The sequence below is a fragment of the Arachis hypogaea genome, chromosome 18 (genome assembly GCF_003086295.3).
Source record: "Arachis hypogaea cultivar Tifrunner chromosome 18, arahy.Tifrunner.gnm2.J5K5, whole genome shotgun sequence".
Lineage (NCBI taxonomy): Eukaryota > Viridiplantae > Streptophyta > Magnoliopsida > Fabales > Fabaceae > Arachis > Arachis hypogaea.
The window spans coordinates 33650029-33666280 of record NC_092053.1 but is presented as its reverse complement, the minus strand read 5'-3'; the positions used below and the strand labels follow the sequence as shown (position 1 = coordinate 33666280).

Below are 16252 nucleotides of genomic sequence, written 5' to 3'. Positions count from 1 at the left end.
CTGAAATTACAGAAAAATAAACGACTCATAGTAAAGTCCAGAAATATGAATTTTTCCTAAAAACTAATGGAAATAAACTAAAAACTAACTAAAACATACTCTAAACTATATGAAATTATCCCCAAAAAGCGTATAAAATATCCGCTCATCAACGTCCCTCCCTTCTCTTGAGATCTCTGAGACGTTTCCTGATGAGCATTTATTCACCATTCAGGAAGCACCATGGTTTGCCGATATTGCAAACTATAAAGCTGCAAGGTTCATACCCAAGGAGTACAACAGGATACAAAAGAAGAAATTAATTACTGATGCAAAGTACTACTTGTGGGATGAACCTTATCTCTTTAAGAGATGTGCAGACGGAATCATCCGTAGGTGTGTGCCTAGAGAAGAAGCACAGAGGATCCTGTGGCATTGCCACGGCTCTCAATATGGAGGCCATTTCGGAGGTGAGCGAACAGCCACCAAGGTCCTCCAATGTGGCTTCTATTGGCCCACACTCTATAAAGATTCCCGAGAGTTTGTACGTAATTGTGACAGTTGCCAAAGAGCTGGTAATCTGCCTCATGGTTACGCTATGCCTCAACAAGGAATCTTGGAAATTGAGTTGTTTGACGTATGGAGAATTGACTTTATGGGACCTTTCCCACCATCATACTCAAACACTTATATTCTGGTGGCAGTTGACTATGTATCAAAATGGGTTGAGGCTATTGCCACACCCACCAATGATACTAAAACAGTGCTAAAGTTCCTCCAGAAACATATCTTTAGCAGGTTTGGTGTCCCTAGAGTACTAATCAGTGATGGGGGCACTCACTTCTGCAATAAACAGCTTTACTCTGCCATGGGGCAAGCTGAAGTCTCTAACAGAGAATTAAAGAGAATCCTGGAACGGACAGTAAATACCCGTAGAAAGGATTGGGCACGGAGCCTGGATGATGCTCTGTGGGCTTACAGGACAGCATTCAAGACCCCCATAGGGACATCTCCATACCAACTCGTGTATGGTAAGGCATGTCACCTACCCGTGGAACTGGAACATAAGGCCTACTGGGCAACTAGATTCCTAAACTTTGATGCCAAATTAGCAGGAGAAAAACGATTGCTCCAGCTAAATGAGCTAGAGGAATTCAGATTCACAGCTTTCGAAAATTCCAAGCTTTATAAAGAAAAATAAAAAAAATGGCATGACAGAAAGCTGTCATCTAGAATCTTTGAACCAGGACAGAAGGTCCTGTTGTTTAACTCTAGACTCAGGCTATTCCCCGGGAAACTGAAATCCCGGTGGAGGGGACCATACGTGATTACAAGTGTGTCACCATATGGTTATGTGGAGCTTCAAGATATTGATTCTGATAAGAAGTTCATTGTCAATGGACAGAGAATCAAGCATTATCTTGAAGGCAACATCGAGCAAGAATGCTCAAGGCTGAAGCTAGATTAAAAGCTCAGCAAGGTCCAGCTAAAGACAATAAAGAAGCGCTTGCTGGGAGGTAACCCAGCCATGGGGCAACAATCCTCTAAGCATTTTGCCCTATTTCTATTTTTGTTTTTAATTGTTTATATAGAGTTCATTGATAACAAGGTAAATAATCATTTACAGAAGACCTCGGCACACAAAACAGAGAAAAAAATCTCACTGGCAAGAAAACGCCAGTAAAAGAACATTTTGGGCGTTCAACGCCCAAAATGGGCATCCACTGGGCACTGAACGCCAGTGATGGTAGCAGCTGGGCGTTCAACGCCAGAAAGGGGCACCCACTGGGCGTTGAACGCCAGTAATGGCAGCAGCTGGGCGTTGAACGCCCAGGAGAGCAGCAATTGGGCGCTGAACGCCCAAAACAGGCAGTGTTTGGGCGTTCAAACGCCAGGAAGACAGGGAGGAGCCAAATTCATTTTTTCCACACGTATTTCCATTTTAATTTTAATTTTTATGCTTCAATGCATGATTTTTACATGAACATGTCAAGAACCCTGATTTCTAAAATCCTTAATTTCTAAAATTCCATCTTTCCAAATTCAATCCAACTCTTTTCAAATCTTTTCTGAAAACAAATCTATCTTTTTCACTCAAAAATCTTTTCAACTAATCTATACATTTTTCAAATCTCTATATTATCTTTTTCAAAATTCAGATTTATCTTTTTCAAAAATCTATCATATCTTTTCAAAATTAAATTATATTTTCTATCTTATCTTTTTTTCAACTCAATCTTCTTATCTTATCTTTTCCAATTTTTCGAAACCCCCCCCCCATCCCTTTAAATTTGGGTTCGGCCTCCCTCATCCTCCATCAACAATTGCACCTAGCTCTCCTTCTACCCCTCTTCTTTCTTTTCTTTTGCTTGAGGACAAGCAAACCTCTAAGTTTGGTGTGTTTATCCGAGATCACTAAGATCATGGCTCCTAAAGGAAAACAACCCACTCCAAGAGGCAAGAAAGAGAGCATTCCAAAACCACTTTAGAATCAAGGGAAGTTCTTATCTAAAGAACATTCAGACCATTATCTTAAAGTAATGGGTCTGAGATCAGTGATCCCGGAAGTTAGATTCGATCTGAAAGAAGATGAATATCCGGAGATCCAGGAGCAAATTCGAATCAGGAACTGGGAAGTCCTAGCTAATCCTGAAACGAAAGTGGGAAGGAACATGGTCCAGGAGTTCTATGGTAATATGTGGCAGACTGACAAGCAAAAACTATCTGGTGGAACTGCCTTCTATGAATTTCGGACCATGGTCAGAGGGAAGATTGTTCATACCACCCCTGACAAGATCAGAGAGATCTTAAAGCTACCTCAACTAAAGGATGATCCAGACTCCTTCAACAGGAGGATGATGAGAGCAAACATTGACCTGGATAAAATTCTAGAGGACATATGTATCCCTGGAGCCAGGTGGACCACCAACACAAAGGGTGTCCCAAATCAACTCAAGAGAGAGGATCTCAAACCAGTCGCCAGAGGATGGCTGGACTTCATTGGGCGTTCTCTGTTGCCCACTAGCAACCGCTCTGAAGTCACAGTTAAAAGAGCAGTGATGATCCATTGCATCATGATGGGGAAGGAAGTGGAGGTTCATCAGCTGATTTCAACTGAACTCTACAAGATTGCCAACAAAAATTCAAAAGAGGCCAGATTGGCTTATCCAAGCGTGATTTCTCTACTCTGCAAGGACGCTGGAGTAAGGATGGGAATAACTGAATATATCCTAATTGAAAAGCCAATCACCAAAGCATCAATGGAAAAACAACAAGCACAGGAGGATCCCATCAAGAAAAGAGCACAGGAATTCCTCTCAGAGATCCCTCAAGCTGAATACTGGGAATATCTTGAGACGTCCGTTACCAAGATACGGGAAGCTATGGAGCAAATAATAAAAGAACAGAAGGAACACAGTCAAATGCTGACCTATATGTTTAAAGAACAAGAGGAGCAGGGGCGTGACTTAAGGGAATTGAAGCGCCAAAAGTCTTCTCTTGTAGGACCAAGCACCCCAAGGATCAGAGGAACCCCCGTGCCCCCAGAATAAAGGTTGTTAATTTCCAATTTCTGCCTTAACTCTGTGACAGTGTCCTTATAAAAGTTTACCTTAGAAGTCATATAGTAGTAATTAGTATCTATTTTGATTTTATCTCCAATTAAGCTATAGTTTATTTTTCTCATCATCAGCAAACATGAATAAAGTAGTAGATCTTTTGAATAAGAGGCAATAAAATTTCGAGTTTTAATAAGAGAAATTCTAATTAGTTAAATGTGGTGGCAATGCTTTCTGTCTTCTGAATGAATGCCTGAACAGTGCATATGTCTTTTGAATTTGTTGTTTAAGACTGTTAAATATGTTGGCTCTTGAAAGAATGATGAACATGAGACATGTTATTGATAATCTGAAAAATCATAAAAATGATTCTTGAAGCAAGAAAAAGCAGCAAAGAACAAAGCTTGCAGAAAAAAAAAAGCAAGCAGAAAAAGCCAATGACCCTTAAAACCAAAAGGCAAGGGCAAATAAAAAGGATCCCAAAGCTTTGAGCATCAGTGGATAGGAGGGCCTAAAGGACTAAAATCCTGGTCTAAGCGGCTAAACCAAGCTGTCCCTAACCATGTGCTTGTGGCGTGAAGGTGTCAAGTGAAAACTTGAGACTGAGCGGTTAAAGTCAAGGTCCAAAGCAAAAAGAAGAGTGTGCTTAAGAACTCTGGACACCTCTAATTGGGGACTTCAGCAAAGCTGAGTCACAATCTGAAAAGGTTCACCCAGTTATGTGTCTGTGGCATTTATGTATCCGGTGGTAATACTGGAAAACAAAGTGCTTAGGGCCACAGCCAAGACTCATAAAGAAGCTGTGTTCAAGAATCATCACACTGAACTAAGAGAATCAATAACACTATCTGAATTCTAAGTTCCTATAGATGCCAATCACTCTGAGCTTCAATGGATAAAGTGAGATGCCAAAACTGTTCAGAAGCAAAAAGCTACTAGTCCCGCTCATCTAATTAGAATCTGAGCTTCAATCAAAAACTCTGAGATATTATTGCTTCTCAACCTATTAGTCTTCTATTTTATTTATCTAGTTGCTTGAGGACAAGCAACAGTTTAAGTTTGGTGTTGTGATGAGCGGATATTTTATACGCTTTTTGGGGATAATTTCATATAGTTTTGAGTATGTTTTAGTTAGTTTTTAGTCTATTTTTATTAGTTTTTAGGAAAAAATCATATTTCTGGACTTTACTATGAGTTGTGTGTTTTTCTGTAATTTCAGGTATTTTTTTGGCTGAAATTGAGGGAGCTGAGCAAAAATCTGATTCAGGCTGAAAAAGGACTGCTGATGCTGTTGGATTCTGACCTCTCTGCACTCAAAGTGGATTTTCTGGAGCTACAGAACTCGAAATGGCATGCTTCCAATTGCGTTGGAAAGTAGACATCCAGGGCTTTCCAACAATATATAATAGTCCATACTTTGCACAAGGATAGATGACGTAAACTGGCGTTCAACGCCAGTTCTCTGCCCAATTCTGGCGTCCAGCGCCAGAAAAGGATCAAAAGCTGGAGTTGAACGCCCAAACTGGCACAAAAACTGGCGTTCAACTCCACAAATGGCCTCTGCACGTGGATTGCTTAATTCTCAGCCCCAGCACACACCAAGTGGGCCCCAGAAGTGGGCCTCTGCATCATCCATCATAGTTTACTCATTTGTTGTAAACCTAGGCTACTAGTTTAGTATTTAAACAACTTTTAGAGACTTATTTTGTACCGGATGACATTTTAGATCAAACCCTTGTATTCTCTGACGGCATGAGTCTCTAAACCCCATTGTTGGGGGTGAGGAGCTCTGCTGTGTCTCAATGAATTAATGCAAGTATTTCTGTTTTCCATTCGAACACGCTTGTTCCTATCTAAGATGTTCATTCGCGCTTAACTGTGATGGAGGTGATGATTTGTGACACTCATCACCTTCCTCAAATCATGAACGTGTGCCTGACAACCACCTCTGTTTTATATACGATTGAATGAGTATCTCTTAGATTCCTTAATCAGAATCTCCGTGGTATAAGCTAGAACTGATGGCGGCATTCATGAGAATCCGAAAAGTCTAAACCTTGTCTGTGGTATTCCGAGTAGGATTCAATGATTGAATGACTGTGACGAGCTTCAAACTCCTGAAGGCTGGGCGTTAGTGACAGACGCAAAAGGATAGTAAATCCTATTCCAACCGGATCGAGAACCAACCGGTGATTAGCCGTGCTGTGACAGAGCGCGTGAGCGTAGTTTTCACTGGAAGGATGGAAGGTAGCCATTGACAACAGTGATCCACCAACACACAGCTTGCCATAGGAGGATGTGCGTGCGTGAACAAGAAGACAGAGGAAAGCAGAGATTCAGAAGACAAAGCATCTCCAAAACTCCAACATATTCTCCATTACTGCACAACAAGTAACCTTTAATTTATGCTCTCTTGGTTATTCGCAATTCAACTGATAAACATAATTGACTTCCTGACTAAGATTTACAAGATAACCATAGATTGCTTCAAACCAACAATCTCCGTGGGATTCGACCCTTACTCACGTGAGGTATTACTTGGACGACCCAGTGCACTTGCTGGTCAGTGGTACGAGTTGTGAAAAGTGTGATTCACAATTCGTGCACCACCGTTCATCATAGTTCATAACCTCAACTACGTGCCTTTGTCTATGGCGACGACGTCGCCTCCTACTGCTCAGCAGTCCACATCCACGTCAAAGCTGCCTCTGGTGGCAGATGCCGAACCCCGGAGTCCAGCTCTAGCAATGAGGCAGCAGCTGATGCCCCACCACCGCTTTCCATCGTACGGTTGAAAATCTGGCTTGATGGCGGCACCATGGGAGTCGAACAAGGTACCTCAATTTCTTTCGAGTTTGGGTTGGTATTGCCCCTACATAAAATTGTGTCGACATTGACAAGGTGCTTTGATAAAGTAGTTGTGATATTCTGGGTCTTAATATCATCGATCTTGCGTAGCGAGGATTGAGCATTAAATATTGTTATGATCATGAGATGTATCCTTATTGTACAAAACCTTGGGATTTATTACAATGGTTGGGTTCAAATGAATATTTGTATATATCACAGGCATAGGTGGATTTAGGGTGTGTTTGGCAAACACGTTGGGGAGGAGAGAAGCCCGTTTGAGTTTCTTGAAAGTTTCACTTTGATGTTTGGCAATTTTTATCTTTCTGAACATAGAATTGATTCTGCCTCTGAACCCACGTTTAGGAGAAGCTAAAATTTGTAGCTTCTGCGTTTCACGTTCATGGTTGTTGATTATCATTAGAAAATTAGGTAAAAAATTTATTTCTTTTTTACCAACCCTACCCTTCATTTTCTTCTATAAGAATGATACCAGTAACTATTATCTTCACAATCGTTCTCTGTAGTTCTTCCACTTCTTCATAGTTTTTTCGTTCCAATTTTTTTCATCAAAATCGTTCAGATTTATTTCAATCACTAGCAAATTGAATATTTTAATTTTTTATTATTTTTAGTACTCATTTTCATATTTTAATTTTTATATTTTTTATTATATTTTTTATTTATATTTTTTATTATATTTTTATTTATATGATAAATATTTTTATATTATTTGTGTAAGTCTTCAGATTTCTCATGTTATATTTTTATATGAGTTTTTTTTATCATTTACTATATTATTTTTTATATGTATATTTTTATAAAATCTTTTTTTTTAATTTTTGGTTGGCTTTGTTTATATGATTTTTTATTTATTTTATTGTATTTCTTTTATTCATATGATAAATATTGTTGACTTTTTTTTTTATTTTTTTATAGTGTTCTGATTTTTCAGGTATTTTATTAATTTTTATGATATTTTTATTATTTTTTCATATGAATTCTTTTTTTTTTCTATACTTTACTGCATTGTATTTATGTTGTGTATGAAATTTTTTTATTTTTTATTTGATTTTATTCATATGAATTTTATTTACGTTTTATGGTATTTTTTTGTTCATATGATATATGTTGTTGGTTTTATGGAATTTTTATTATTTCTTATCTATATGATTTTTTTCTTTTCTTTGATGTACTCTATTTTTGTTTTGTATTAATTTTTTTATTTTTTATTAATTCTATAAATAATAAAAATTTATAGTCTAAAATAATACTAAATTAAAGAGTACTGATGATACTAAAAAAATTATGGAATATTTTTTTTGTCTGACATTATAAAATTTATAATTCTCTCTTTTATAATTTTATTTTTTATTGTATTTATTTTATTTATATGATAAATATTTTTTATATTATTTTTTATAGTATTCGGATTTTGCAGGTATATAAAATTGATGTCTCTTTTAGTAATTTTTCATTTAAAAATGATTTTGAGTAGTATAATCCAAACAACATTTATTTTACTATAATCAATTTTGATATAAAGATTGCCAAACATAAATCACGTTAACTCAAACTAACTTATCATCAAAATCAATTTTACAAAATTAATTTTATACAAATTTCTGTTTGCAAACTGTAATCCAAACACACACTTAATTTATTACAATGGTTGGTTCACTTGCTGAGCTATTGCTAACTCCGATTATTAAGTTTTTTCTGTCATTGACTGTTGAGATTTTTTTTATTGTGACTATTGAGATATTTGACTCTTTTGGTGCCTATGGTTACGACTTACGATAGCTAAACAGCTTTAGTAGCACTTAAATAATATTGCTAAAATTAAAGTGATAATTTTTTAAATTTTGTTAATTAATATTTTTATTTTTCAAATTAAAATACGTTACTATTACTTTAATTTTAGAAATACTTTTTAAGCGTAGCTAAAATTATATAGCAATGGTAGCCACTGTAACCATAAGTACCATATTGAATGTAAATATTGGCAAATAAAACTTAAGGTAAAGTAATTAATTAAGGTGCTTACAGTCTTTGAATCTGGGTCAGATTCCCAAGCTCAGGAGGAAGATCTCCGTACAGTTGATTGGACTCCGCAACACTATATATCCGTTGCAAATTAAATTAAATTAATTAGGCTAAGTCCCATTGAATACATAAATTTCAATTAAGCTTTTACTTTGGTAGCTATAAGGTGGATAAAAAGAAACTCACAAACTTTTGAGTGTGGATATGTTGGCTATCTCTTTTGGTATTGGACCCGTTAACCGATTTCCTCCAAGAGTACTGTGTCATATATATTATAGTATTAGTATTTTTAATATATTTCAGGATCATATGACGAATAGGACTGATTTATGTATACAGTATTAACATTGTCAATTAATTTTATTCTATTGAATTAATAGAACTGTAAAATATTTTGGCGATACATGTTGAGAAGATTCAAGGAGCCCCATTCTCTAGGAATTGTGCCATTCAGGTAGTTTAAAGTAAGATCACTGCACAAAGATAAAATGTTCATATCATAAAAATAGATAAATAATGTCGTTGAAGAAATGAAACAACAAATTGCAAAAATGAGGATTGTAATGGGAATAAAGTTGTAGAATTAAACATACATTTCTTGAAGGTAAGGCAATCTCACTAGCTCAGGCGGCAGGGTACCCGGGAGATTTTGACGTTTCATACATCTGTTTATCATTCATTTAACCCATCCATGGAGAAATATTTTAAGAATAATGAAAATTTAAAAGAAAAAATAAATTATTTTAAATTTTATATACATCACAAAACTGTCATATATGATATAACATATGTATTATTATTTTATGTACGGCTGCAAAAATGAGTTGACGTGGCTCCCTTCTTCAGTCGGCCGTCGCCACGTGTCGACCTTTCCTGCTAACATGGCTGCTGATGTGGCATCTGATGTGGTAGCTGATGTGGCAGACAGTGGGACCCTCCTTAAGATTTTTTGGTGAAATCTTTTCGATTCTGCTGTCGGTTTTCTCATTTTTGGCCCCGAATTTGCAGTTTTCTTTCATCTCTTTGATCTTTGTATCTACTATTATAGAAAAATTGGATGTTTTTGCTGCCACAAACAGAAAGGTAAATTCTGTTGAAACTGTAACCATTCTGGACACCTATTCTTAGTCTATCTTTCTGTTGAATGTTGCAAATGCCAACAGAAAGATCACATTGGCTACAATTGTTCACAACTATTCTGCTATTACTGCAAGCTCTCGAAACATTTTATTACTACCTGTCCTACTCGCCCTCCACGTCCTGATCACCTCAAGTATCATTCTCATCCCACCTTCTCCAAGAATGTGTTTGCTTGTGCTGTTGCTGCTACTACTGAATCTACCACCTCTGCTCCTATCAACCCGTCTCTTGTCTCTCTATCAACCCGTCTCCTGTCTCCTATCAATCTCGGATTTACTTGCAGCCCTCATAAGAATGCTCTCTTTATTCGTAAAAGTGAATGTGGAGTTGTTCTTCTGCATTTGTATGTTGACGACATGAGTATTATTGGAAATGATATTGATGGTATCTCTGATCTCAAAGCATCCCTTCACCATCCTTTTGAGATGAAAGATCTTGGTTCTCCCAGTTATTTTCTTGGTCTCGAGGTCATATCCACAGATGCTGGTATCTATCTCTCTCAAGCTAAGTATGCTTCAGATCTTCTTGCTCGCACTGGGATTACAGATAGTCGCACTGAGTCTACTCTACTTGCGCCTAATGTTCGATTTACCCCTATGGATGGCATTGTTTTGGATAATTCTACTCTTTATCGACAGTTAGTTGGAGGTTTCGTCTACTTGATTGTCACACGCCCAGACATCGCCTATCCAGTTCATGTTCTTAGCCAATTCTTGTCTGCTCCTCGTACTACTCACTATGCGGCCGTTCTTCGCATTCTTCGCTACATCAAAGGTGCTCTATTTCATGGACTTCATTTTTCTGTCCATTCATCTTTATCCTTTCAGGCGTACTCTGATGCTAATTGGACTGGTGATCCCACTAATCGTCGTTCTACTACTGGTTATTGTTTGTTTCTTGGTGACTCTCCCATTTCCTGGCGAGCCAAGAAGCAAACGTTCACTGCCCACTCAAGCACAGAAATTGAATACTGTGCTCTCGTTGACACCACTGCTGATGTTGTCTCAATTCATTGGCTTCTTAAAGACTTGGGTGCTCCTCAGTCGTCCTCGACTGATATTTTTTGTGACAACCGCAATGTTATTCTGATTGCCCATAATGATGTTTTTCATGAATGCACCAAACACATTGAGATTGATTGTCACTTTGTTCATCAACGTCTACTTATTGATGTTGTTCGCCTCATAGCTGTTAGAACTCTGGATCAGACTGCAGATATCTTCACGAAGGCTCATCATCCTACTCGTTTTTGAACTCTAGTATCCGAACTCAAGATGGTATCTTTAGATCTCACTGGAGTTTGTGGGGGGATGTTAGAGTATAATTAGGATCAGTTAGTATCACTTATATTTATATAGCATATCTATGTATTTATTGTAGGATTTTGTTCTTTTATTACTTTGATTCTTCTAACACCTATATATACCCTTGTACATTGTACCTTTGACAACAATCTGATGAATAATACACTCTTCAGATTACTCTCTTGTTTCTAACAATTAAAAATAAATAAAATTTATTAAAATAATATTCATTAAATATATAAAATTTAAATTGTATATTTTTATAACAATTTAAAATATTTTATATTATTGATAAGATATTATAATCAAATAAATGTTTTACATCAATAATCGAAATATATAAAAAAAATTTAATTTATATCTTTGTAACAAGTTAAAATGTTTTATGTAATGTGATAACATATTAAAAATAAATAAAATCTAATACAATTTAAAATATGTATTTCATATTATTATTATTATTTAATTAATTAAATAATGATTACTATTATATATATAATTATAATTATAATAGCTATTGATGGGTATTTTAGTCAAATAAAATAAAATTTATGTTATTTTAATCTTGTAAAAGAGAAGAGTGTATATTTTATTATAAATAAAAAGAATGGGAATGTTATTTAGACATCTTTTAAAGGAGATGAGTGTCATTTTCTCCGTTTTTTTTTTAATTCAGTATAAAAAATATCCTATATCATTTAAAGATAGATTTATTATATGCAAATTTTTTGATAAATAATACGTTCTTATGAATTTTAAAGAATTATTATTAAGGGAATTTGAAATTAAATAAAAATTACTTGTATTTGAAATAAATATTTTGAATTCTAATTAAGAATATATTTTTTTTCAGATGCAATGAAGAAACAAAATTGTTTATGCTTGTAAAAATACTAAAAGGTGACAGGATATTTAAAAAAGATAGAAAAGTCAAACACAGATATAAGAATGTATAATACACGGAAAATACAAAACAAAACAAAACAAGAAAAAATTATTTAATGAAGGCAAAATTCAAAAGATATTTAAAGTTATTTTTAGCTAAAGTAAAAATAAAATATTCTTAGTTTCCATAAAACAATTACCTAAAGGTATCCGATTATTCATACAGATATGCAAATTTAATCACTTTTTAGAACAATGCTATGCATGTGTACATTTGATTCATCTTGTTCAGGACCACAATTTACCCCTATATATCATAAAACAAAAAAGTGATTTAATTTGTATACTAAAATTAGTAACTAAAATTAATTATTAATATATTTATGTATAAATATATATATGTGATTTAATTTATTTTTAATGTATATTTATATTTTAATATATATTTTATATTAGTAATTAATTTTAGTGTATATATAACATGATTAATCATAAAAATATGGCACATTAAGAAACTTGATACCTTATAATAATAATAATAATAATAATAATAATAATAATAATAATAAAAAGAAAAAAAGGTGATAGTATAAAAACGATAGATTAAAAAAATTAGTATAATATTTTAAGTGTATAAATATAACCCTTGGACTTCTCCTACTCTTAAAACCCCTCTATATGTATACATATAATCATATATCAAGAGAATAAAACAAATTAAACAAATAAATCACGTACAAATTAGTGACATGACAAACAGTGTCAATGGAGCAATTGCAGATGACAACATTCTGATATTCATCATCTTTAAATTCCCAACATGAACTCCAATTGTTTCTTCCCTGCCGCTTATTGCATTCATCAACGCTAGGATTCCAATTATTGATCCCAAGTGTCTTTGCTATGCTTTGCAGAGCTTGCACTGATATACATAATTCAACAAACAAGTAAGGAGTGCGATCAATATATTATGTTCACTAGTAATACTAAGTCGAAAAAAAAAAAAAAAAGTCTAAACTTGCATTGTCTTATTTAATATTTATTAATTTCAATAATAATTAATAAATAATAAATAAAATAAATTTAAACTATTTTTGATTTTTTTTTTGTTACAGAACTTTTTCATTTATTCATTATTGGACAGGATTCAAATAGATAGAGTCCATATTTTAATTTGTCTAATCATGAATATTTATGAGAATTAATACACTATTCAAATCATATAGGGTAGTGCTAGGTAGCCAAAAAGTAATTACAATATAGAAATGTTACGAAAAAATTTTCATTCTCTTGATAAGCAAGTGAGATACACCTCCTTATTACCACTTTCCTTATCATTCACATTTATTCTGCGTGGTTAGAGTCATTAATGTTCTTTCTAAAATTAGTTTCAGTTTCTCTCAAATCAAATCCCTAACATCCCTCAATCACATTATTACTTATTAAAATGTAATTTCTCTACAGAAATTATGGAGTTTAAATTAAAAAATTTTAACTACTTTTACTATACAACTCATATTTTACATATAGACTATTAGAAAGTAAAAAATAAAATATAAAATATAAACAAAAATTAAAAAATAAATTTTTAGAAATAATTATTAACTTGTTATATTAAAATCAATAAATAAGCATACATATGAATATTAAATAAAAAATATTAATAATTAAAATTATGACTTATTAGTGCACATGAAATAATTTGAAGAATACAATAAGATGCATAGTTTAAAATTTGGTAATATTAATTATAAAAATTTATTAATTATAGACATCATAAGTATGAAATTATGAATATTATGTGCACAAAATTATGGATGTTATTAATATGAAATTATGGATGTTATGTGTATAAATTTATGGATGTTATGAGTAAATTTATCAATTAAATAAATTAATTTAAGAATTTGACATTTTTTAAATTCAATTATGATAAAATTTAAACATTTGTAGTAACTTGATAGTTACTTATGCAATAACTAAAAAATGATATGTGTATGGATGTAATATCTAATAAACATGAATTTAATTTTTAGATGTTAGTTGTATGTAATTATAGATGTTATGTATATGAACTTATGAATGTTATGTGTATGAACTTAGTTAGTACAGTATAATTATAAATGTACATAAAAACACAAAAAAATTATATCAGTTTATTACCATACCTCATCAAAGTTAATGTAATATTTTCGAAAATTGGTTGACTGACAACAATTTCATTGAATAAGTCCGTATGTTGTTCAAATTATTCTTCAATTCCTTCTGACATAAGTACCGTGTTAAGGTCGATTTCAAATATCATACTATTTACAATGATAAAAGCAATTTTTTGTAAATTTCCTTGGCCTATCCCAATTATGCTTGTAATTGAACTAGAATTGTGTTTGTTGACTTCTAACCTATACGACCTACAATTCATGATCCTTGTAATAATGATAAAGGTATTAAACAAGGTTTTCCCGTTTTCTAATTTCTGAAATGGTAATAAATGAATTAAAGGAAATAAAAATTAAAGTCAATTACAATTATTTAATGTAATTGATATTATAATTACCATTCTTAAATATAATTATTATTAATTTTTATTGTATTTTTATATATAAAAATCAAATTATAAAAAGAAATATTAAGTATTGATTACAATAGTGTCTAATAAAAAAGGATATAATTTTATAATTAATATCATTAGTAAGCAGATTTAATAAGAACGGTGATAAGTAAAATGATAAGAGAGTGGAGTAAAAAATAAAACTGTTATTAAGTGATATAAATGAAGTAAAATATAGAAAATTTTGGCTAATTATGGCTGAAAAATTTTGGTTACCAAACTTTTTCCATAATTTTTTGGAGAATCCATGTCTACGATTAATCTCATATCATTTAGATTATTTAATTTGTATAGTAGTATTTACTCTCAATATGACATATATTTTTATTGAATACATAAACAAATTTATAAAAATAAATAAATTAATGAAAATTGAATACACTCACCTTCATTTTCTGGCAGCTGGGTAGCTCCAAAACCTTGAGAGTAAAAGCCAAAGGCAGCAAGAAGCAAAAGCAAGAAGAAACAATAAGGGGAGATCATGTTCATGCTTTGCTGATGATGAAATTGAAATGATTATTAAAGCAGTTCGGTAATTATATATAGGAACATATTATTATATTATATCATAAGTAGGAAGAGTTTATATATATATATGTTGAAATAGCTGGTGAATGAAGTTAAAGCCGTAAGGATCAAATTGAATTAATTAATAGAGGTAGATGGAGGAAATGAAAGGCAGGGTCCTTCAAAGTACATCGTTATTATTGAAGACTTCAAACAAGTCAACAAAATGTATCATACACTAAAACATGCATGTTTATGGATGTGAATTGTAGTTTTTTTTTTCTTTTCCTTTTTTTATATATTATATATAGCAACCACACTCAAATAAAGGCAGCAAAAATAATTTTTTTCTAAAGTTGTTTATTTAGCTACAGTTAAAAAATATGTTTTAAAAGAACGTAGGTTAATAATAAAAACATAAACTAGGAATAAAATTGAATCAACAAGTAAATTAAAAAAATTTAAAAAAATAAATAATTAAATTATAAAAAATAATAAAAAGATAAAACAATTTTCTAATAAAAATTTTGTTAAAAATTAAATTTTAAACAAATTAAAAAAATTAGTATCATAGCTAAAATAACGATTTTAAAAGATAACAATACTTTAAATAATAATGATAATACTTTTAATTTAGATTACGTGTCAAAAATTTAATTCATGATAATCTATTCAATGAACGAGATCAAACATTCTTATTTAAAGATGTTTTAAATATTTTTGTTCGAATCTCTGCTATTATATATATGTGTGCATATGTGTGTTTGTTATTTTTTATTTAAAAAATATAATTATTGAAAAAGATAGTTATATGAAAAATTTAAATGTGAATATTACTATACAATAAGTTCATCAATACGCAAAAAATTGAAGGTTAAATTTTCATCAATAATATGTTGAGTTATATAATTTATATCTAATTGAAATGTTATTGACTTTTAACTCCTTAGGAGTGTAAAAAAAAAAATTTACAATCCAGTTATAATGTAATCTAGTTTTTTAAAGTATGATACAGAAAATTTTCATTTGTATTTTAACATTTTAAAGCTTATTAATTTGTTTGTCGTTCACTCATGATGGATCTATTAAATTCAGATACTAATAATGAAGACAAAGATAAAAGATGAGAAAATACAGAGAAATAACATTTTTTTAACGATGCAAATAATAAGTTAAAAAAAATTAATTTTAATTTTTAAAATTAAATTTTGAATTAATTAGATATAATCTTTATTAGTGAGCCTGAAATATGATCCGTTATTCATGTTGGTTGCATCTCTCATTATTCTCATTATTCACCTAGCAGGATTGATAAAAGATATGTATATAATTGATGATGAAAAATATTAATTATGTTATAGATTAATAGTCTAAAT

General features: G+C 32.0%; 1 protein-coding gene across 1 annotated transcript in view; it reads right to left on the bottom strand.

Annotated features, from left to right (window-relative positions):
• The window catches only part of LOC112769897 (probable leucine-rich repeat receptor-like serine/threonine-protein kinase At3g14840), a 64717-nt gene extending 49749 nt beyond the window's left edge, over positions 1-14968 (bottom strand). The window contains exons 1-6 of the mRNA XM_072224891.1: positions 14756-14968; positions 12497-12680; positions 9023-9094; positions 8834-8902; positions 8616-8687; positions 8431-8502 (exon numbers count right to left, since the gene is read on the bottom strand). Of these exons, the coding sequence (XP_072080992.1) occupies positions 8431-8502; positions 8616-8687; positions 8834-8902; positions 9023-9094; positions 12497-12680; positions 14756-14858 (572 nt within the window). The 5' untranslated portion in view covers positions 14859-14968. The remainder of the gene's footprint in view (positions 1-8430; positions 8503-8615; positions 8688-8833; positions 8903-9022; positions 9095-12496; positions 12681-14755) is intronic.
• Positions 14969-16252: the final 1284 nt, after the last annotated feature.